This window comes from Cheilinus undulatus, linkage group 2 (genome assembly GCF_018320785.1).
Source record: "Cheilinus undulatus linkage group 2, ASM1832078v1, whole genome shotgun sequence".
NCBI lineage: Eukaryota > Metazoa > Chordata > Actinopteri > Labriformes > Labridae > Cheilinus > Cheilinus undulatus.
In genome coordinates, this window is record NC_054866.1 from 19,851,411 (window position 1) to 19,876,582 (window position 25,172).

A 25,172-nucleotide genomic window follows, 5' to 3' on the forward strand; every position below is an offset into this window, starting at 1 on the left:
AGCAACAATAATCACAAACAGTTCTCTAATTAACTGGTGAGCAACACAAGTTGAAATTGGAAATTGAACTAAAGGTCCAATATTTGAATCATCATCTGTTTACATTTTTTGGAAAAAGTACCATCACAGTAACCTGAGACGCCAGATGGATGTGTTTCACACATCCATCTGGGAAAGCTTCAATAGGAAACTTTTGAGAAAAGGCAGAGACTTTGAAAAGAAACTCAAAGTGTGATTGGATGAACGTTCTGTCTGTCACATCTCTGCGGGCCAATCAGAGCAACAAAACATGACGTAGCCGCTATCGAGCTGCGCGTGCGCAGCTACTGAGGAATAACACGAAACATGGCGATTGTAGACATGTAAGTACTTGACTTCTGTTGTTTCTGAAAAGAAAACAACTCACTGCTCACTTCTTTGTTCTTCTTTTAACAAAGAATTGTGGTCAAGTTCTGATAAAACTGGCGCTTTAGCAGCATCCATGCTAATCTCTTCCTCCATAACTACACCAGCCTTGCTGCTGCTTGTTTATGTCATGACTCTGCCATGCCTGAAAGTACTGCCCCTCGTCGCTTGATTGGTCCTGTCACTTTCTAACCGGGCCCCAACAATTCAAATGGAAGCTTTGCAAGATAGATTCACCAGTGAGAAACAAGGAAACGGACATATCCATCTGCTTTGCAAGGTTACAATCACAGAGCACAGCTAATCATAATAGTTCAATATACCACACAAGTGGCCAACATTCATATCACATTACACCACAGACAGTTAGGGAAGGGAATCAAGAACTGGTTCCAGCTGAAAACCCATTCCCAATTGGTTCAATCCATCAACATCATTCATACTTAATCTTACTGATTCCCTTATCAGTGACAGTTAAGAAATTATTCTGTATTTTGATTTAGGGTGTGTTTAGACTATGTTCGTTCTACTGTAACCATTTCCATCTCTTTGATGACACATATTCTCTCACAAGCCACCACCATGTAAGGAAACTTTGAGGAAAGCTTCTGCCTTCTCATTACTTCTAAAAGTCAGAGACAGTTTAGCAGTCATAAACAAATATGGTGAAATCCCAAAACATGAGTGTTTTCCAGTGTCTAGTTAAGGAAAAATGTCTTAGCTCCACTTTACACTGGTCAAGTAGTAAGATCCTGGAGTAGACCATACATAAACAGATTTAGTTATCATGTGGCTGACGGAACAGATGCCAAAACTTAAAAGAGAGCTGTATTCATGAGCTCACATTTTCAAAATTCTGGTTGCTGTCATGATTAAACTCAAAAGCAGTCCTGTTTTTTGCTTAATGAGCCATTATATATGGGTCATAGGGGATGGAATTTTGTTCTCAAGTCTATTAAGTTTACTGCTTTTTTACATTTGCTGTCTGAGACAATTTTACAGACGATCTGGTTAAAAGAATCTTAGAACTTTCTGAACAAGTTTGTTGACATTTAACAAAGGATATCTCTCACAGGACCTCTCAAACATATCAGATTTTTGTCTTGGTCTCAGGTATACTCACACATTGAAACAAACACTCACATGACAACCACATACACAAAAACACAAGCTAGCCTATCAGCCCCATGGACATAAGGTGCTCATCGGCAGAGAAGAAAAGCTTTGATCAGCACCTTTCCACCCAACCCAGGCTGCCATATGTGCATGCTCCCATTGTCCCCCTGTCGTGACCAGGGGGAATACAGCATGCTGAAGAATTATTTAATTTGCCATATTCTGGTAATATTCTTTGGTTGTGGTGGTAAACTTGAATGATAAAGCCTTGGCATGTGAGCATGTGATATAAAAGGTTGAGCTGCAGCTAGACATATCACTGTTTAGGGAATATTTGAGATTAGTACTGATAAGTAGCAGATATAAAATGTGACAGAAAAACTTTGCAAACACAATACCACTCACTAAGGCAGCAAGAATGAGAAAAGCAATGAAGTAAAAATATTTTAAGCTGTACATGAAACAGGTCCTTGGTTGTAGTTTGTTGGATAATGCATAATTCCTCCAGAATAGCCGTGTTTCCATTGGGGGGTCCGGTTTGATTCAGTTCAGTTTGGTATGGTTTGGTATGCTAAACCAAAATAGTTTGTGTTTCCACAGACACCCATGCCCTCGCTTAGTGGGCGGGCTGTAAAGGCGATGAATGTGAAGTCACATGCAGCGCGAGTCTGCTGTTCCAGGAGCAGAGTTATAGAAAGGAAGAGTGACAGAAATCAGTAGGGAATAAGCAGTAAACAGCTTTATTTCAGCTGAAAGTGCTTTTTAAAAAAATAACTATATTTTAATGATGTTAACCACTGTCAGTACAGCTCCACAGCTGTTGGAATATGTGTACAGAGACAGTTTGACTCATAACGCTACATTTATATGTGAATATATCTAGTCTAGAACAGTTGATATGACAAAATCTGAAAGTTTAGAGCTGCACTGTGAGAATTCACCGCATTAAAAAGAAAGGAAAAGTTCAGCTGGTGTTAAAATCAAACCAGATTAAGTCAGAAATCCTGGGTGTGCTGATCTGGTTTTAAAATAGTCTGCAGCCTGAAGTTTTACAAACACATTCAACAACCACAGAGCGATGTTTTCACAGGTTACCTAAAGTAAGAAGTAGATTAATAACTAGTTACAGAGAAGAATGAACTGATCCAAGGCTTCGTAATCACAAAACTTCCGCATTAATTTAGTTTCTCATCCATCGCGGATGAATCGGGTTGATGTGAGCCTTTGGGCTCTGCTATGTGTACTTAAAATCAGGTCTAGATAACTGTCAGGAAACTTGATTTGTGGCCAAATATCAATATCCATGGACTAGGAAACAGTTTGGATCTCTGTCGAGTCCAAATATTTCCAATTTAGGCAGATATTAGTCCGCTTTTCTCCCGTTTTTGCCCACTTCTCACAGCGCAGACTTCGGTGTTTTGAAGCCCGGAGGCGAGCAGCTGAGTCGCGTGCTGACGTGACGTCAGTGCAGCCCCTATTGTTGTGTGTGTAGCTCCACCTTTTTGGTACGGGTAGGCAAGATTGGCACCCCTATGGAAGGGTGCTGAAAAGTGGGACGGTACAGGCTGTTTTTTTGGGACCCTTTCCAACTTTTGCTCTATGGAAACGCAAAAAAATGCATGCCGTTCCACACTGAATTAAGCCAGACTGCTTGGTGGAAATGACCTATAAGTGACTGAAGATGTAAATGCCTCTGTTTCTATGAAAGAGACTGTAAATAATGATTATCGTTATCCTAATGATGTGAAACTAATGCAGAAACTGATTCATGCATTGTTTTATGGGTATCTTTTTTTCCAGACAATTAAAAAAACACTTGCACCCTAACGCAAGGCATAAAAGAAGACAACAAGCACAGCTGTACAGTGCAGCACACAAAATGGTCTGTGCGATGAGGTTTTTTTTCCTCATAGCACTGGTGTGATGACAGCAAGGATAGTGTCTGTGTGTGTGCTAGACAGGCAGATGAGTCTTTAGGTTAACTTGGCCTTGGCTTCAGACTCAAGTTGGGCACGATGTTTGAAACTTGTGACAAATCAATTCATTTTATATTACTGGCGCATTTCAAATACAAGCCCAATGGCACTTCACACATCGCACATAATCCTCCGTGTATGGACCGCAGGCAGCCAGACTCTGCAGCTGACACTATGGATGTCACCTGTTGCAGCTGATACAGATGCGACATAAGGATACAGGTGGTCGCCTTAAGAGGAGCACTGCCTCACAGACCAGAGTGTTTTTAAGAGAGCTAAACGATGTTGAATAAGAGTATCAGTCTCTCATAGATTTTATTGAATATCTTATCATGTCAAAAATATTTTCTTGTATTTCATTTTAGGAAATACCAATATCAGTACTGATACAAATATAGAAATGTAGTTCAGCACTAAAAAATTTAGTCTTTTAGGTACTTTAAGATTTAAAAATGAGGATGAATAAAGAAAAGACCTCAGCTTCTGTAGGTCATTCAGTCCTACCTAAAACTATGGCACTTCTATCTGCTCCATCTCAAGATCTGATTTACAAAGCATGTCTGTGTAATAATCTTCAGCACCAACACTCCTATAAAGTTTTCTGTCTGTGGAGATTAGCCATCAGCATATCCCCTCTCCGCTTCAAGGAGAATGGTTCACATCCTGATCAGGAGCGGAGCTAGTAGACAGGCCAACAAGCCCAAAAGATTTATTTTGTGGATTGTTTTTACCTTTATTTTAGAGAGATAGGACAGTAGATAGGGTTGGAAACAGGGAGGAGAAAGTGGGGAAAGACATGCGGTGAAAGAGCCACGTGCAGGACTTGAACACAGAATGCCAGCGTACATGGGGTGCAACACTTTATATAAGCTATTGTATTTTTTATTTAAATGCATTTATGTTAAGTTTATTTGGTGTTTGTTTACAGTTGACATTAAATGAAAGTTTTATATTCAAATCCAAATCAAACTCCATGTTTTGTTTTGTTTTTTGTACTTGAAATCAAGAACATAAATATTAGGAAACCTGATTACTAGCCATCTATCAAGGCCCACTCTGTCTTAAGTAAAAGCTAGAGATCTCTGTCAGTTTAGATGTCCTTCATTTAAGCACATATTCTATTTTTCTTCCATTTTGTCAGTTGCCCATATCTCATTTGTGTTACCATTCAAACTATGAGGCAACACTGCAATGAAAAGAGCCATGGGGGCTGATCAAATAAAAGAATATATATAAATAACAAAATATAATCTAACATAGGTTTAATGACAACATTTAACAAAGATGCTTAACTTACTAAACCAAATAGCAAGTGAAACAGCACCCTTACAGCTAATTTGTCAAACAAGACAAATCTACTGAGGTGAATGTGTGCTTGATCTGAAATTTAACTTATCCTTTGCCTCATCTGATTAAAGACTGCCTCCTAAGGCTGGAGATTCTGGAGATTTACTTGCTGTTGATAATGCGCACACATGATGGTTTCCATGGAACCACTACATTAGTTTGGCATGTCAGCTGTGCACGTCCTAAAAAATTAACACAACACATACGTGATGCAGTATGCACACATGTGGCATGAGCAGTGTAGTGATTTAACAATCAACACTGCAGCAGGAACAACAATGGCAAAAAGTTTTAAAGAAAATTTTACAAAGATCATAAATATCCAAATCCAAATGATGTGTCCTTGTCACTGCACACAGACAAACATGCCTGTCGAACTCGCTTGTGAGAGATAAATTCTGCTTCAGAAAAATGACGTTTTAACCTGTTAAAACAATGGTAATAAGATTGGTTTATCGGTTCAACAACTGAACCTGTAAACTGATGACTTTCAGCAACTGTGGATCAGAAGGTAGACTCGGTTGACTGGCAATCTGAAGGTCATGGGTTCATTCCCAGTCACATGTCAATGTATCTTTGGACAAGACACTTTCCCCAAATTTCTCCCACTGCTGCATCAGTATATGTAATGGCGTATGCAAATGGGATAAAAAAAAAAAAAAAACTCCATAACAACCTCTGCCATCAATGTGTGAATGTGAAATGAATGGGTTTGAACAGGAAGGTGTGAGAGCAGTGTAAGAGCACTTTCAGTAGTCAGACCACTGGAAAGGTGCTCTAAAAGCCCAAGTCCATTTGTATTTGTTTGGTTTTTCATTCAGTATGTAGCTGATGAGTATATTTGACATTAAAAGGGGAAAATGACGCCAAGAAGCATTTGCGAGGACTCTATTTTCAACAGCCGTTGTGATAACAACTTCCCCAAATGCATTTGGCTAAACATCACAAGTTCACACAGCCACTGAGTAACACCAAAGCAATGGAAACCAATACATGTATAAAATGTTCTACAAGGAGAGTACATTCGGTGCTAAAGGTGTGTTCTGGCACTGGACCTGCGCTGACCTGATGTTATTATTGATCACTGATGCTGATTTTGTTAGTTTTATCATATTCACTGCCATGTTTGTAGTTAGAACCCTACACATCAGGTAGATGTATACAGCCTGACCTCTGTGGTTCCTTCTAGAGGTATCCTCTAGTAATATGTCATATATGCAATTTCTAATACAAGAACGCTTATGAATGCATATGAAAACACAAGGTTAAACAGAAAGATTATCTCGAGTCTAACAAGCACCACGACGTAAACTACACTATCTTCCCTGCTTTGAAAAGGTGTATGTCTTTATGTACCCCTTTCTGATTGTCTGATTAAAGCTGTTCACCAACCACATCTCATCAGCAGGCTTGACAGGTGAATGAGCTTCTTGAGGTCGCAAAAACACACCAACACAATGCAAGTATACAGGACCTCCACAGTGGGGTCAGTCACATACAGCAGGGGGGGTGCGGTTAAGGCCATAACATATTCTAATTAACCATGTATCGGGATACGCAGCATTTTGTGAAGTCCTTGGAAAAACACAAGCCTAGTGATGAGAACATCTTACTCAGCAATCAAACAGTATTATTTTAAATGGGTGACACAATCCATTTGCACAATCACTGATGTAATTAGCTCCAGGATCAATGGCGTTCATAGCTTCTTATTCAGCAATGGTCGAGCGTGAACCCTGTTCGGTATTGTGAAACATAAGGTGCCGAAAGCAAACAGACCTTTTCTTGACAAGAAAAGACAGTTTTCGCCCTGGAGAGCTAACCTAACATAACCGTATTTCAGCTAACGTTAGCAACAGTGTTAGCAGCTGATTCCAAACTCGTACAGACTGCTTGCTGCCACATATACCTGAGCCTCTTCCCCGCTAAGTCTTACCTTATAATAGACATCGAACTGTATATTTTCTGGGAGCGAGCGTATGTCCCTTCTTGACCGACTGTAGTTGTCCACCACAGCGGAGATAGCGGTGTTGTACAGTGTTTCTGGGATCCATTCGAGCTCCACCGCCGCCATGTTGTTTTCCCTCTCCAAAAAAAGCCCAGCAGCTACAGCCCTCCCCAACACTCCCTACATTCGCTACCTCACAGCGATTAAAACACGTCCTCTGCGGGGCCTCATATAACATTCGCCTTGAAAGGGAATTTTAAACAATCAAACTGCCGTCACGATAATAAAACCAGCGGTTTAATTTCCATTTTCTCCCTTCATCTTCAATTACTCGTCGACCCTACAGCAGTTCCGTCCCCCCGTCCCGACGCAAACATTAACTGGCGCTGACGCAGTGACGTAATTGTGCAGGCGATGCAGAAATATGTCTTTTTAATGCAAAAACAAAAATAAGTATTTATCCTCTGTTGTTATAAATATTTGACCTCAAAATACTGTGAACGAATCGTCTATTCCTTCGTCAGGGTTGTTGTTTTAAGTTTTAACAACACGTGGGATATAATTAAGAGAATCACTCAGGCCTTGAGTAAATTTGGCTGCCCCGTTCAAGTTTTTTTTTTCCTGGCAATACCAATCATTTAAGGGTGACATTAACTGATACCATGATGTTTGTTTTGTTTCCTTTAAAGAGCAGATGTAGCTGGTCAGTCAACTTGTAGTTTACCAGGACCTCATGCAGCGTCATTTGACAGAAGGAAACAATAGCCAATCTTATTCTGTCAACAACATGCTTTAATTTACTTTTAACAGAACAGAACAAAAACCTCCCAAAGAGCAATGTAACAACTACCCTACAGTAATACACAATGTGATGATCCATTAATTACACGTGTTTATGTGAATTCAATAATAAAATCACAGACTAAAAAAGTTTAAAGCCTATTCAGCAAGCTAAAATGCAAATAGTCTAATGGATAAAAGGTAATAAGACTTAGAAAATAAACAAAGTTGCATTACTTGATTTAATGATTTTATACAGTAAGAAAATAAACACATTTCACCTCCAAACAACTGTTTCTCACCAAAATCTAACTATCCTTTCAAATGATCATAATCATTCACATTCACATTCACATTCTCCAAATAATCACTTAAGGTGCTGCAACTAAGTTGTTCCCACGAATGTTTCAAGATTTAAGCACCCAACCTAACAACAGTTCCTTTTCATACCAAAAGTAATTTAAGTTGAGAGCTATGCTGACATCATATTTTGGTTTTTATTTTTCATAAATTTGTGAACATTTCTAAAATTGTGTTTCACATTTTCATTATACTAAGTGTAGATTAATGAGGATTTTTTTGTTTTGTTTTGTGACTGTGGCATCAGGCTGCAACATAACAAAATTGGAAAAAGTGAATGGGGTCTGAGTAGTTTGTGAATGCACTGTATAGCCAACTAATCATTGTCTCTCTAAATTATTTAATATGGACTGAAAATATACTTCAAGTTATGTTGAAAAAGAACATTGTACCTTTCAGAATTGGATGATGGAATTGACGTTGTGCAATGCTAACAAAATATTTCTATTGATTGTAAAAAGAAAATCCTGAATATAAGAAGTGAATTCAAATGTATTTTATTTTATTAGAGACAATGCAATTAGTTTAATATATAGTGTTAGTGGAGAGCATTAAACTGGGGTGATTCACTTACAGTTCACAGCTACTGCTTATTTCCATCTATTGTAGCCATTAGACCTTTAGGTAATCCTGTGCAACTAATAATAAGGATGATATCTGAAAATATAACATTCAATTAAATGTTAACTTAATGATGTCATACAGCTTTGCACTGTTAAATGATCACATTTGCGGATATTTGCTCTCATTTACCACTTTGATTTTGAAAAAGTTATATTTATCTTTTTTTATTACTTTGTTGAGCTTGGGTGTGTTTTGTGTTAGCTTCTTAGAATTGGAGTCACTGATTGTTTTTTTTTTCTATTTTTCGTCTTTTTTTTTTTTTTTTTTTAGAATTCTTAGAAGTTTCACAATGACAATAAAGTTATTAGGTTATGGGACCCCTAAACGGAGATGTAGGGGGAAAAAAACGGTTTGATAGGCAACACCTATGGCTCTTCTTTGCTAAAATGCATGTAAGAGACAATGACCACACTGAAAAAATACTCCACTACAAGCAAATGTCCCATGTTCAAAACATAGTAAGTAAAATTAGTCAACGACAGTACCATCGTCAATATGGGCATAATGTTCTAAGAGTACTGAGGTCAGTCAATTTCTGTATCAGCTTGCAGTTTTTCTTTAAGTCTTTAAGGTTGTTAATGTGACAAACTAACAGAACAGTAATTACCTTTGTGGTAGAGTATGATCTACCATGAAATGTATACTCACACAAAGCATCAGTCTAAATTTATGCATATTATCAACAAAGTCACTGATTACATTTTGCAATGAAATTCATTATTGTTTACGATAAAAAATATATAATTTCAGGGATTTTTAACTTAAAGAAGGTTTTACATGATAGAGGAATTCGGCCATTTTAATAAAGGACCCCATGATGGACAATCAATGACATTAAGAAAGCTCTTTACCTCCACCATGGAGGTTATGTGATCAGCAGGGTTTGTTAGTTAGTTGGTTAGTTTGTTAGCAACATAACTCAGAAAGTTATGGACGGATTTTGATGAAATTTTCAGGAAATGTCAGAAATGGCATAAGGAAGAACTGAATAGATTTTGGGAGTCTGTGTCTGAATTATTTTTTTTTAGGAAACTCTAAAAGCTGGTTATTACTCAAGATTAATGATATCATATTTGTTGTTGTTATCTGTAGAAAATCGGGCCCCCTATTGAAAGCTTTAAATAACTTCCTTGGAGGGAGCCCTTTTCACACAACTAGGCAATTGCTGAAAATGTTGTACATTGTTTAATTGTTGCTTGTGTGTGAAATAAACCTGTTGTTGTTGTTGTAATAAAATTCCATCTTTTAAACTTTTAATATTCTTTTCATATTGACAATTTAAACTCATCTCTCTTAAACATGATAACTTTTATTTCACATGAGAGTGGCTGTCATAGTCACTGTAGTAAATGGAAAAATATGACCCCCTCCTTTGAGTGGTTTATGACTTTTAACTGTTTTAAGTGTCTTTGAAAAAAAAAATTCTTGCAGGATCTCAATACTTTAATTGTTGACTTGTCAATATACAGTGCTTAAGAAATTTATTAGACCACCTGTCATATTTGTCTCAGAGACCATCCAGCATCATGAAGTGCTTTAATGTGAACTCTTTCATTTTCAGTGAGCTCTCCACGTTTTACCATTTTGAACAGGAATGAGGAATTTCAAACTGAATTCACCTTTTTATACCCAAATTTGAGCTGGCTCACTGGGCTTCTCTGAGAAGTCAGAAATTAATCAAGCACAACATTCAACCACTACTGTTCAGGAATGCAAGGAAATAACTGTAATTTGACATGTTAATCAAAAACTAATAATGTGCTTTACTATTTTTTCATTTTTTTTGTAAATCAGTAAATTTGAAAATTCATGGATAACAATAATATTTATATTTTAGCATTTAAAATATTTCGGTTACAGAGCTTCAACATATTGGTGCATTAACCATTGCAGAAACATAAATAGGATTCTGGTAATTACTAATGCTGTTAATTTAGGGCAGCTGTGGCATAAACCTTACTTTGGGTGTTGGTCTAATAAATTTGTTAAGCACTGTATATTTCAATATATCGACATTTTAGAGGAATATCATTTTGGATAGTCTTAAAGTTTCAATAAAACTGTCCAGTAGAGGGCAACAGCTGCTCGAGCACCATTAGTACTGTAAATCAACGTGCTCAAAGAAGATAACGTCCGACGTCATCGCGTTTGAGCATGCCTACTACGCTCGCACATAAACAAAGGCAGGACGTAGTGCTACATTAAGTGTACTCTTTTACTTTTATATGCTAACAGAACCAAAAATTCGGAGAGAGGATTATTCCCGGAGCGATGGAAAACCATCTTTTAATGCGAGTGAGTGTTTTCACCGACCAAGGAGGCAGGAAATACATGGAAGATGTGACCGAGGTCATAGTGGAGCCCGAGCCGGGAGAAGACGAGCCGACGTCGGATGAACCTGATGAGAACAGTGGCGGAATCCTCACCGTTCATTCACCGGCCGGCAACACAGACCGGAGCGTTGAACCTTTCGGGACCTCTCTGGTTTCAGAAGCACAATGTGAACCAGTACGAACGGGAGACCAAAGTGTACTAGTGGAAACACCTTTACCGGGAGGTCAGAGCCCGACTAGAGCTCAGCCGAGCCCCGCGTGTCGTTCCCGCCGGTCGGTGGCGTTCTTCGCCGTATTTGACGGACACGGGGGGCGCGAGGCTGCACAGTTTGCACGGGAGTATTTGTGGGAATTCATGAAGAAACAACGGGGGTTCTGGTCGGAATGTGACCGGGAGGTGTGTGCTGCTATACGCAAAGGATTTATAGCCTGCCATCATGCAATGTGGAAAAAGCTACGTAAGTTTACCAAAACTTTGCAAAGTTCTGTTATAAAGCTCTATGTTCTCAAAAACGTCGGTAGTTTGTTACTTTTCCATACCACGTCCACTTTAATAATATATCGCTTTGAAAAGTACCAAAGCTTGAAAAAAAAAGTAAGTGTGCTGTAATAAAAAGCGTCCGTGTTGGCTGGCGTCAGTGGTTGTCGTAAATACATAGATGTTAAAGAAGAAAAATCTCTCAGTAATGCAGGGCGTTTTTTAACTTAATTAATACATACCTACTGACTGTTTACATTATTAAGGACATTATTTACATGTTACTCTAAATGAAGAGGCATTCTTTTGGCACAGTTTCCGTCTTCAACATCTGTAGTCATCACGATAGTAACTGACGTATTCAGCTTCGAGTTGCTAACACGGATAAGCTTTATTTAAAAAACAAAAAAGATAATCTTTATTTAATCACGGGTATCATTATGGTTTGACTTTCACAAGAATCATATAAAAAATGTTCGTATATCGGTTGTTGTGCAACTGTATCCGAGGGTGCATTTTGACAGAAAAATACAATTCGAGGAATACTCTTTGAATTTCAACATAGCAACCGCAAACTCATTCTGACGAAAGTCACAATATAACACGGTCACACGCTATACCGTCACACAATGTACGTCATTTAATCCCCGACCCATCCGGATGCTGGGACGTTACAGTCGTACTTTTTTGCTATTTTAAAGATTTTGGTGAATTAAGTTTAAAATATATTAAAGATAAGGCAAGTAATGAACATCGTTTTTACCAAGTCGATTTTTTCAACTACTTAAAAACTGTAAACCCACCGAGTAGGATCAGTGACTTTCCAACGTTGGATCTCCGAGCACCCTAAAAGCACATGAACACATCATTACAGTCTGCCTCAGAAAGCTAGTACCTCGAAGTACATTATGTTCACAAGTTAATTCCCTGTAATTAATCCACATATTGATACGTTTTTTTCTTTGAGTCTCGGTCTATGTTGTATCCCATATGCAATGTTTAGCATAAATTTCATTTTTACTAAATATAAAGCCTGCCCATTGAGGGTGTTGCTACTGGTACAGACAGCAGCAGTCTGCTCAGGTGTCTGTGTGCATGTGCCTGGACATGTCAGCTGTTAAGCTACTGTTCACAGATTGTGTACACAGATAGTGTTTGTAAAGCACATGCTTAACTTTGTTTACACCGTAAGGAGTTGACCTATGAACAGAGCTTTGAAATGTACGTTGATGTCATCAGGCTCTGTGCATGGATGCATTTTAACAGAGATTAGAAGTTGATAAAAACAGTGTGTTTCAAATGGGGCTGAGTATTAGTAGAAAACTGTCGGTCAACAGAGAGTGCTTTGGATCAAGAAATATTGATTTTGAAATGATATTCTCCATTGTAAATTTGACCTCCTCATAAAACATTTTTATTTTCTTACATTTCATGAACTAATATTTTGTCATCTCCAGCTAAAGTTATTTGCATGATATCATACTGAGTCCAAAATAAATCCAAAGTGCAAATTTTCACCACTTAATTGTTACCAGTTAATCTGTGGGTACCTGAGACTGAGAGCTTGGCTAAATGAGTGAGAAAGCTTTGCTTTATAACATATTTTAGGTCTTGATATCTTGCCATAAATTCAGGGGTTTGTGATGTCCTTTGTGCAAAGGCTCATATTGCTGTAACAATAAAATGACAATAAATTGTGTAGACCTGGTTTGAGGCATTAATTTTCTGTCAAAAGTTGCAAACTTCAGCTGAATCTGTAGTTCTTGTATTTCAGTAGAATATGGTGTTTACACGTTTGGGTGTGGATCATCAGGTGTATTACAATTCTAGATTGTACCAATTCTTTGGAAAAGGAAACAATATTTGCTGTGACGTGACAAAGTCTTGGTCGATTGACAGATGGAACTAGAGGATAATTTTTGTTGTTCATGTCACATACAACATTTCCATGGCAATGATAAACAAGTGGTTTCTGTCTGTAATTCCTGTGGCTCCACCTGGAAAGTCACTTTAGACAAATGCCCTTTTACAATATCTGTCCTTTAAAACTGTTGTCAATATTTGAGGAAATAAAAGACCTCAATTAATACAATCAATACAGGCATTTAAGGCAATAGTTCTACATAATGTAACTTTGAATATCAATTACATAACTCTGATATTACTTTTGTTAGAAAACATAAGTTTTAAGACTCAGGTTCTCTCATTTGTTTTTTCAGCTGAATGGCCAAAGACACTGACCGGCCTTCCAAGCACATCTGGCACCACAGCAAGTGTCGTAGTGATCAGAGGAAACCGCATGTATGTGGCCCATGTTGGGGACTCTGCAGTGGTTTTGGGGGTGCAGGATGACCCCACAGTCCCATTCATAAGAGCAGTGGAAGTCACGCAAGACCACAAACCTGAACTACCCAGAGAGAGGGAGCGTATTGAAGGTCTCGGAGGAAGGTAAGTCTTAACCCTAACCTGCTTCTACACATATTTTAATGTAAAATTGCACAATTCAGTCCCTCCAGAGACCTGCACAACTAAGCAAGGCACCACACACTGACTATATTACTGTTATCTGGTTTAACTAACCCTAACAAAGGAGAACTCTGTGAATGAAAGCTGATTATGAGTGTGATTAGTTAATCCCGAGTTTCTATGTATGCAGTTGGCAGTTTTGTTAGCAGCACATAATCAAGCCTGCCATCACACACTCTGAGCAGAATATAGTGGTAAAAATATTAAGAATTTAAACACATAATCCAGACTGATTTCACATCGCTGCAATGATAGATACAAAAGAACTTGCACTAAAAACAGTCAGAGCGTATGAATGTGCAAATTAAGGTTCATATTATCTTTACTATGGGCTGCACAGAAGGGCAGGGTTTCAGTGTTACTCCTTCACAACACGAAGGTTCCTGGTTTGAGTCCAGGGCCCATGGACAGGATCTTCCTGTGTGGAGTTTTCATGTTCTTCCTGTTCATGCATGGGTTCCCCATGAGAGATGCTGTACATTATGATTCTGTTTGTTCAGCTGTGTTCTGAGTCAAATATAGGCCTAAAATAATTTGCTAGTCTGCACAGTCAGTCCAGAAAATTCCCACCAGTATCGGATCAATACTCGGTATAGGCTGATATCCAGTACCTTGGTATCAGTATCGTATTGGGAAGGAAAAAGATGGTATCGGAACATCCCTAGTTATTTGGTGACTCTGAATTTCTCATTGGTGTGAGTGCCTGGTTGTTTGTCTCTATATGTCAGCCCTTCAGTTGACTGGCGAATTGTCCAGGGTGTACCCCACCTGTTGCAGTGGTAGCTGGGATTGACACTTTAAACATTAACACATTTATGTAAATAAAGCATGGTTGATTAGTATCATCTTGAGCCTTTATTTATTTGCAGCTATATTAACTACTGCACATGCTCCTGCCATATCACTGAAAAAGTACAACCTTGCCAAGTTTACTGCAACTTGATTGCAAAATTGCTGTTAAATTGGGCATTTTAGGTTGCAGCAATCACAAAAAGCATACAAATTCATGGAGAGAGCCATAAGTAGCTTTTAATATGTTGTGCTCTTCTTGCTTCAAAAAGTTTTTATATAGAAACAAAAATCTACAGGAAAAGCATTTTTTGAAACCCTGTCAAGACATGTTATGTATATAGTTACCACTGGTGCTCACATTGAGCCAGTCTGTTCTGTTTTAGTCAAGATTGTTTTTGCAGTTTGAGCACCCAGTGTAGCAGTGGAGGCAGTTCAGAGAAGGAAAAGGACATTCATGTCTTGGACTAAACATAGTCTGGTTTAGTAACAGCTTATTCATCTACATTAGTCACCAGCCTGTCAACAACAAAGAAGTGAGTGTAAACAAGAAGCATCTGTATTTCACAATAGCAGATCAAAGTGTTATCTGCCTCCTGGGATAATGTGTTTAACTCTCTGTGGTATGTCTACAGATAAGAATTATGGTAAGGTGCTGCTTACATGTCAGGGCAAACTCCACAGCTGCCAAGAAGAATTCTGATGTTTTCATTTTGGGTCACTGGGTTAAGCCATGGCATAAAAATGATATGCCAACATGGTTTATGCCTTTTTATCAGTGCTATTGGTGTAAATGAGATGCACTCACAACATAAAAACTGAGTGGAAATGAACTTACTGGCTAGCAGATAAGAGTATGAAGCAGCTTCATTACATAGATCAAAGTGGTAATGCAGCTGTCTCTAGACCATAGCAGCTGCAACTGTTTTTTTTATGGCCACTAGACTCCATTTTCAAAAACAACAAATATTGCTTGTCAGACAGAACCTAAGATTTTCCGGTCTGCATCTGGTCTTAAACCAGAGCTAACAGTTTTTTACACCCAAGTCACAAAACAGAATAAACAAAATCAACTCATCTCCATATACACTCAAATCTTTCTTAAAGGATGTGATTGCAAACCTTGAAAGATCAGCTATAACAGGAGAATTAAATATCAACCAAATAAAGAGATTTCAGTGAACACTTTCCGAAATTGCTCCTTTCAAAGTTATCAACTTTTAAACTCTCCGTTAATGTATTAAGCTGTATCCAGTCTTATTTGCTCCCAGTATTTGCAGATAAACGATAAAACATTGTTTTTAAAAGCTCACATTTCAGGAGTGCCACAGGGCTCCATCTTAGGACCACTGTTGTTTAGCACGTACATCAATGACCTTCCATCAGTGTGTGAAGGTGTGGAGACCCTGATGTATGCGGATGATACGGTCCTGTTTACCTGTGGGAAAGATCCTGAACAAGTGGCTGCAAAGTTGTCATTGGCAATGGAAAAAGTTACAATGTGGCTTCAGGACTCTTGTCTCACTCTCTATACTGACAAAACTGTCACAATGTATTTTTTAAACAAACAGAGAAATATGGTTTTTCCCAAATATTTATGTCAATGGAAAAATGATCAAAATGTTAATGAGTTTAAATACCTGGGTGTGGCACTAGATTCCACTCTTACATTCAAAAGTCATATTAAAATGCTGTGTCAAACATTGAAGTATAACGTAGCAAACTTTAGACACATTAGGAACTCTTTAACAGTTGAAGCCTCTAAAACATAATTAAATACTATGATTTTATCTTATTGTCATTATTGTGTATCGTATTGGTCTCAGGCAAACAAAACTGTCTTAAAACCCATCAAGTCACTCCACAAACAAGCCCTGAAAATCCTAGACAGAAAATCACAACAGTATCATCACTGTGATATACTTGATAAACATAAGATGCTCAGCGTTGATAATTAATCCTGTATTCAGATTAGTGTATAAAATGATCCATAATGCGGCTCCTCAGCCACTGAAGAGCTTTGTTAAACTTCTCTCTGAGCATATTAGCAGATCTTCAAGGTCTGCCTCCAGTGGAGACTGTTGTATTCCTAAGTGTGGCTCTGCCTTTGCACAGTACTTTTTCTTTCAAAGCTATCAAAGCATGGAATAGTCCTCCAACCAATCTGAAACTTTGCACAGACCTCCACATTTCCTCTCGCAAAGTGAAAAAGGGGATTTTAAGGAATCAGTCTTGTCAGCATTAATCTGGCATCTAAATCACTTTTTTTTTTTTTTTTTTTTTTAAGATTTATTTTTGGGCATTTTTGTGCCTTTATTAGATAGAGGAGGACAGTGGATAGAGTCGGAAACAGGGTCAAGAGTGGGGGAGAGACATGCGGTAAAGGGCCTCAGGCCGGATTCAAACCCATGCCGCCCGCGTACATGGGGAGCACCTTTAACCACTAGGCCACCTGCTCCCCTAAATCACTTTTTTATAACTGTGAAGAATATCATATTTGGATTTTAATATATGTAATTTGATATCCTTTGCTATGAAATATGTATTGTGGCTGAATGAATGCAGATGTGTGCGTGCATGCTTGTGTGTAGATGATTGATTGATTCTGTATTCCATTGTCATTGTTTACCTGCCCAGGGATGACAGATGGAAATTAGCTAGCAAGCTAAATCTGGTACAAAGCATCTTCTCTCTGTTTTAGACTAATGTAATTTCATACATTGTCCCTGACACAAATAAACTTAACAAACTAAACTAAACTGAACATTTAAAAAATAAACTGAATTTTGTGATGTTCCCCAAAACCCTGCATCTTGTAATTCTCTGTGGTATCAGGAGGACACATATAAAACAGCCCCTGTCTTCTCCTCACCTTGATTTTCAACAGTGTAATCAAGAAGTCTGGAGTGAACCGGGTTGTCTGGAAGAGGCCGAGGCTGAGTCACAACGGCCCGGTCCGTCGGAGCACCGTCATCGACCAGATACCGTTCCTGGCAGTAGCTCGAGCTCTAGGTAAGAAAAACAACAATAATCTCAGTGAATGACCTGTGAAGTGAAGACAATTATATTATTTTTCTGTTGCCATGATTGTTGTGATTTTATAACGGTTAAAAAAAAAAAAAGACATGTTCTGATAGTGTCCCCCCTAGGTTTACAGCTTTGGGGGGGTGGGGCGCCCCCCTTATAGAATGGTAGGGGAAACACTGGATTGGTAGTAGGTGACCAGAATCTACTGATTTTTAGCTTCTGAGCTCTGGCTTTTGATGCTGGTCACAGATTACCACACTCAAGCTGTTTTATGATATGCAGGCAGCAAAAAACAAACACTAATACAGAGCCATACACATACATGGAAAATTTTGGCGTTACAATCATGAGACGCTCATCAGCAGAAGAGAAAAACCACTAACATACTTGAGGGTTAACACAGACACTTTTTCCTCTGTAAATCATCTCTCTGCCCATCAATTTGCAGGCAAATATTGTTCATTTGTATTGATAAATAACAGGTATAAAACATGATGAAAAAATGACTTTGGTACAGCAAATACCATCATAAAGATCAGTATTGGATCTGCCCAAAACCTCCTATTGAATCTCAAAATTCAAAAAGATTACTTTAGCTAATAAGAAGTAGAACAGATATAGAAATTAGCATTTTTGTTAGAGAATTAAAATAAGACCATTTATTGCTAAGTTGACTTTTTTTCAACAAGAGATTAAGAAAATTGTATTGAGAAAAAAATATTTACGAACCTAGCATCGTGATAATTTACATACCAAGTTGAGTGCATTGTTAAATCTAATTTTTTTTGGATCCCTGAGCAAACCCTACAGAGGTTTCTGTCTTCCTATTAATCAAACATTGTCAAGGGTTGAAAGTTTTTTTGTTGGCATTTACAAAAATACTGTGACTTTTCTGCAGACTGTTTAGACCAGCAAATAAAAAAACATAAATTTTTCGCAAGGAAGTCATTCCTCCAGGAAGTCATCATGCAGCTGAAGCCTTCTGCTCTCCTCTCTGCTACAGGTGATCTGTGGAGCTATGACTTCTACAGCGGGGAGTTTGTAGTTTCTCCTGAGCCTGACACAAGTGTGGTGATACTCGACCCCAGAAAACACCGTTACATCATCCTGGGCAGCGATGGTCTGTGGAACATGGTGCCACCGCAAGAAGCCATATCCATGTGTCAGAATAATGATGAGGCAATGGTGAGTTCAAGAAAGAGTTGCCTCTGTGAAATGTTCCTTTTAGTCCTGTAATGAAACATAAATAACATTTATAACACAATGAAGTCCACTGACTATGTGAGTATAACCGCAAGGCTTCATGCTGCAGGCACCTTGTGGAGTCTCGAGTGCTCGCCATCTGGTCAGCCATGCTCTGCTGAGGTGGCGACAGCGCATGTTGCGTGCCGACAACACCAGTGCCATTGTCATCGCCCTGCAGGACTTTGGGATTTCCCAAGACACATTGCAAAATGAGGAAGTGTTGCTTGACCTATCAAAGATCTCCCAGTGTCCTCCCACCTCCATCTCCCGCGCTAACACTCCTCTCCTTCAGGTAAAAAAAAAAAGTTTCTTTTTTATAAAAGGCCAAGATCGGTTGCTTAATGTGGTCAGAGTTGCAGAAAATAAATTATGAGGGTTTGGTGCTTTTGGAAAAGAGAGGAAATGTTATATGCCAGGCACTTTCAGAATGAAGAATGTAAAAATGAAGGAGCATATAGTTCAAAGGCCTGATCTCTCAGGGGTTAGGTCACACCCCAGGTGTGGAGGCTGTCATCCACCAAACGGTCAGCTTTGGTTCCAGTCTGGCCACTCTCACCCTGATTTCCTTCTCTATCCACTGTCCTAGCCAAGCAAAGGCAAAAAAAAATTGAAAAAAGCCCTTTATCAGGGCTTGCAAACAAACATTTGTGGTGTCTCCACAAATTATATATCAACTACAGTCCTCAGTAGACGTGTGACTGCCTACCCTTAGTTGTAGTTGATGAATAGTTGCAGGTATTTCATTCCTTATTTTTCCACTTAACAGGCCTCTAGTGCCAGGTTTCCTCCTATCTCACTGTGTTCTGATCTTCTTTAATTGTTGCTAAAAAGAAGAATTCAAGCACCAACAGACACCTTTGACAAAAACATTGCCAGTTTTCTAATCTGTCGATTTTTTTTTCTTTTTTTTTTTTTTGTAGTTATTGCAATCTATTTTGTTTGGTTGAAAATAATCATTTAAACATCAAAATACCACAAACGCATGCAGTGGCACATCTGTCAAGTCACTAAACTCTATTGAGAATACCAGTGCTTTTACTTCACAAAACACAGGTTTGATGGTGAAAGACTGGTTCACTTTATGGCTTGATATGTGTTAAACAAATTGATTTGAAAAGGATTATAAAACATCGGTGCCACAAATAACTGTCCTCAAGACTCATTTACAATGAAAAAAAAATGTTAATAGAAAGGTATAATTACTTTGATTTACATCCTTGATTTGTAATAGCAGCATAATTTTGAGGGTATTATTCCTCCTCTCTGTATTGTGTGGAAGATAGTTATTATGAAGATTAATTAATTGAGAAGTCTCAGCTGAATATATATGGTTGTTAAAAATGTTCCTACATGCATAAATGGCAACAAGCATTGCACCAATAATGCATCAATAACCAGAGGAGAAAAAGTACACTATTGTACTCAAGTAAGGACTGGGTATTGGGTATAGGGTATTGTTAAGAACCTCACGATTCGATTCGATTTCGATTCTTTAGGTTGCGATTCGATATCGATTCAATTCGATATTGACTTAAATCCTTCAATGTCGGTTCAGTAAGAAGTAGAAATACACAAATAACCCATTGACAGTTTGTTAATAATTATGTTCATGCCCATGTGAACATATTTGTTAAGTCACCTCACTTTTTGAGCAATAAAACATCTGAAAATAAAAAATTTGCACAATAATAACTTATTTGTGCATATGGAGTACAAAAGTAAAAAACATGACAGTTCTATATAAACACTGAAAAAGTAAAGTGCATGTAAATTTAAATAATATTTCTCTCCTCTTGGAAGCTGTGATAAACCTCGCATAACATGGTTATGGTATGTTGTTGTTTGGTCGAGTGCGGCATCCATCCATACAATGCGAATCACATGCACAGCGACTTACTGTGAAGGACTTTTCTACATTTGTATGCTGACCACTGGTTATAAGATGGCTCATATTAACCATTTGTCTTGTGTCTTCACTGCCTAGCCCAGTGCATTCTTGGTGTTAGAGTATTTGAATCCTTTGGCTGAATTGACCTTTGTCATGAAATATCTAAGGCTAGGAAGCACCGATTTCAGAACTTTTTTCATCTTTACACTGTAGACATGGTAGAATTATCACAAGCCAACATATTTACCTGTAAATTTTTCCTTTAAGTCACAGTTGGGAATTCTAACTCTGTAGATAACTTCATCTATGGTGCATATGTGTCTCAGATCAAAAACAACAACAGTCAACCAGAAACATGGGCTGTTTTGGGTTGTGATTTGGAATCAATTGTTATATGCTACTTTGTAGTCAACAGAGGTGGAAAAAATACGAGTACTGAACTCAAGTAAAAGTACAGTTTCTGTGGTTAAAACTTTGTAAGTAGCAGTACTGATTTAAAAAACAAAGACTACAGGTACCCAAAGTAACTACCAAATTACAGTAATTTGAGTGATATAATTAGTTACTTTCCACCCCTGTGAATAACTATGATCTAACGTCCAAGTTTTCATTGATTTTGGTTGTAGCAGAAAATTTCTTCACTCTAGTACATTTTTTTCTGGAATAAAATACCTGAGCACTGATTCCCCCACTGCTTAGTACTGGTCGGCACATCTGTCATTGGTGCCCCACTTCACTTTATTTATTGGTAAGATTAAGATTGTACACTCTTTTGGCAAGTGAGTGGTGCCTGTGAATTTTAGACCCCGATTGCTGAAGTTTGTTTTTACTTTGTTTATCTTGTTCTTCAGCGGCCTCCAGAGGAAGACGCTCCCTCCACCATGTGTGACCTCCTCCCTGCCTTGGAGCGACGAGACGGACTATCAGGAAGCAACAGCCTGTACCACATGAATCTGTCTGACCCATTCTCTCTGACCCCTCTGTGTTCCAACGGTAGCACTGAATTACCCAGTCAGTCCAGTCCGCCTGACAGGACGGTCAGCACTAGGACAACAAACAGCAAACGAACTTTTGACGCTTCCTCGCTGTCGCCCACTGGCCCGCCGGCCAAGAAAGCACGGCGCAGGACTGCTGACAGGACTGCTGACAGGCCGCCGCTGGGCCAACACAACGCAGAGAAGAAACAGAAAGAGACCAACAATGTGTCGCCCATTCTGCAGCAGCATAACAAAAACACAGTGTGTGTGTGCTGAAATGGGCACACACCTAAACATCAACCTGCTGCCTCTTTTGGTATTTCTTTTCACATGTCATTAACAATCACAGCTCATACCAACTCTGCTCTAGCTCTGAATATGACATGGGTCGAAATTAGATTTTTGTGGTTGAACTACAGCCTGGTTTATACTTTGGTGTTGAATCTATGCTGTTGTAGCCTGACATTTTGAGCACTACATAGCTCACTACAAGCTCTGCAGTACTCTGCCACTCTCTGCTCGTTTGTGTCCAGTAAACCTCAGTGACTAAAACACCATATAACATTGGAATTTGAGCTGGTAAATATTGAAAGGCAATTGATTACACTGCAATTTTAGCAATTTTTTTTTTTTCACTTGTTCAGTCACTGAGAGACATGGTTGAGGAAATGCACTCCTGATGTGTTCAGATGATTTTGCTCATCACCTTCAGATTTTTATTTTACATCAGATTGCAAACATTATGCCTGTAGACATACCTCAGAGAATGGTAGTCACCGGATCTGTCCTAGCTGACCAATCACTGGGTTTTCCATCTTTGTCATTTCAACATGTAATTAAATTTTTGTGTAGGTTTCTGTGCAGGAATCAGGGCTACACAAATCTACGATACGTGGTACAGTGTAGCTTCAATGCAAAGATATAAATCAGGCTTTAGCATCCTAAAATGAAATTCCTTTTCTTGATTTTTACTCAGAATTCTGTCTTAAAGGTGCAGTGTGTAATATTAGGGAACATTAGCAACATGAAACAGTCAGATTCTATGTTGTGATGCTCACTTCTGGCGGTAATTGTGGCAATCAGTGGAATGAAAAAATGGGCTTCTGTTATTTGTTCCCTTCTTCGGTACTGTATAAACATGCGAGATGCAATAATCCATGATGGTGGACTCCATGGAGGGGACCCTCCCTATGTATGAATAAAAGGCTTACTCTATGATCATAATAATTATTAAAAAAAAAAGTATTCAGGTGATAAAACACTAATTTAGTCTCAAGATTATGTTTCATTTTTACCAAGTTTGTTCCGCTAAATGCTATTAGGCTAAATATTACACACTGCACCTTTAAGTCTAAAATTTCTTACTTAATTTACATAAATTTGAAAAATAGAACAAAAAGTAAAAAAAAAAATCAGGATTAATGCTAAAAGAAATGTAGATTGGAAGCACAACAATGTTTAAAAAGTTGTTTTTATCTGTTTGAAGTCCAGGTTTTTCTCCTTATCTCTCAAAGGTGCTTTTTTGAGAAGAACAAAAACACAAAAAGAGAAGTAGGTTGGATTTGTGATTTTTTTTTTTTTTTTAAAGAAGAAGGCCCAAATCTGCATTTATCTAAAATAATTTATACTTCGTTAAAAGACAGACTTTCACTGCAAAAGATAAATTTTGGGTTTAAATGTACAATTATGACTCAAATCTTTGAACTAAAATTAATCATTTACATTTGACTGTTTTCTCTTCAACACTTTAGATTTTGCAAAAGTACAGTTCAGATTTGGAACCCTGAAATTCTGTCTTTTGGGTGCTTGTTTTTTTAATAAAACATCTTGTTTTTTTAATTTTAAAATGCATCTTTTACCACAGATTCTTTCTACATAATCAGAAGTTTCATTCGTGTCTTACCCTTCATTTTTGCTAAAAAAAGTGGAGAGAAATAACTATGACTAATGATGCTGGTGTAAATATGCATTTTTTAGGATGAGAATTGAAGTAAGTGTTCGTTTAAACAAATATATATATATTTTTATACATTCTTGTATTATTGGATGATTAACTTTTGGTGAGCTCCACCACAGCTTTCCTCTCCTCTCACTCTCTGTATATCACTGTATGCTCACCCTGTCTTTACACATATTTATGTATTTGTATTCTTGGTGTTTTATTTAATCACTGGAAATTTGTCTTGAATATAAACTGAAGGCGCTGCTACAGTCACACCATAAGCTACTACATTTTGTATATTGATATATAAATTTATCGAATAAGGGTTGGTAGCATTTCTTTTCTTTCTTTAAGAGCATGCATACATTACACATCTCAGTCCCTGTGAGGTTTTAAATTATGATTTCTAAGTTTAAACTGCAAAATACATCCTAGCACCTGGGTCACCCTGCATGTCTGAGCAAAGCTTTTGAACATTTCTGATGTTTTGAGACTTTTTCCTAAAGTTTGCTGTTAATTAAAAACAAAAAGTGTCCCAATATTGGGTTATGACAAATATTTTTTCTGTAGAATCAAAACATGCATCAGTATTATTTAAGTCTTACTAGTATCTAATCAAAGTTTAAAAGTCTAGCATCATGACAGCCCTTGTCTGAGCAGCACATGAAGGCTGTCTCACTGGAACAGCTGCAGCATGCACAAATTGTCCACACAAAGAGCGTGCAGCTGTTTGGTCTGCATCTGCACTTTGATTTTGCCTCTGTAATAGTCATCCAATATCAAATGTTTTTTTTTTTTTTTTTGTGCGGCTTTCATTTATTATTAATTTGGACAGAAATCTGGCACAAAAACAGTCTCCTTGGAGTTGGAAAAAATATCTTTTGAAAAATAAAAAATATCTAACTGAAAACTTGAGCAGATAATCAATTCAAATGTCATAAAAGGAGCCAAATTTCAGGTGTTACTTAGTACAAAAAATCCATTGTTTTTTGATGAACAGACAAGCACTGTGTCCCAGGTGTTTAGGCATCGATCCAATCATCTTGTCATTCAATATAAACTTATTTCTGACAGTTTCTTTCATTTTTGCTCCACTTTCTTTAAGCCGACTCCCCTCTTAAAACATCAAAAGTGATTTTATATGTCTCCTAGAATTCCTTTTATTAGCCCTCAACTCTGCCGAAGCTTTTGCTGAAATTGTTGCGTGTCTGTTTCTGCAATGACATGTTTTCCCCTGTGTGTTTGCCAAGTATCCAGGTGGCTTTCAAACAAAGACTTCCTTTGGTTCTGAGGGACCGACACAAAAACTGATGTTTACAATCCATGTGTAATGGTCACCTTATGCTGCCACGCTTCCTATGTGGCTGTGTTGAGGTGGCAGTGATGTCATCTTGTCTTTGTTTGGCCACAC

General features: G+C 38.0%; 2 protein-coding genes across 2 annotated transcripts in view; one reads left to right on the forward strand and one right to left on the reverse strand.

The window, feature by feature from the left end:
• appbp2 (amyloid beta precursor protein (cytoplasmic tail) binding protein 2) overlaps positions 1-7,150 on the reverse strand; it is a 28,961-nt gene extending 21,811 nt beyond the window's left edge. Inside the window, exon 1 of the mRNA XM_041802432.1 lies at positions 6,781-7,150. Within this exon, the coding sequence (XP_041658366.1) occupies positions 6,781-6,918 (138 nt within the window). The 5' untranslated portion in view covers positions 6,919-7,150. The remainder of the gene's footprint in view (positions 1-6,780) is intronic.
• Positions 7,151-10,720: 3,570 nt separating this feature from the next.
• On the forward strand, positions 10,721-23,693 carry LOC121525872 (protein phosphatase 1D-like). Its single transcript, XM_041812067.1, has 6 exons — positions 10,721-11,347; positions 13,587-13,815; positions 17,570-17,694; positions 18,713-18,894; positions 19,022-19,246; positions 21,694-23,693. Exons 1-6 carry the CDS (start codon positions 10,828-10,830, stop codon positions 22,093-22,095), a joined length of 1,683 nt encoding a protein of 560 aa, XP_041668001.1. The 5' UTR covers positions 10,721-10,827; the 3' UTR covers positions 22,096-23,693.
• Positions 23,694-25,172: the final 1,479 nt, after the last annotated feature.

Excerpts from the sequence above, each read along its gene's own strand:
- LOC121525872 (XM_041812067.1), top strand. The coding sequence starts at position 10,828 with ATGGAAAACCATCTTTTAATGCGAGTGAGTGTTTTCACCGACCAAGGA. Across the intron at positions 13,816-17,569 it reads ATTGAAGGTCTCGGAGGAAG|TGTAATCAAGAAGTCTGGAG; the intron begins GTAAGTCTTAAC and ends GATTTTCAACAG. Across the intron at positions 19,247-21,693 it reads CTAACACTCCTCTCCTTCAG|CGGCCTCCAGAGGAAGACGC; the intron begins GTAAAAAAAAAA and ends CTTGTTCTTCAG.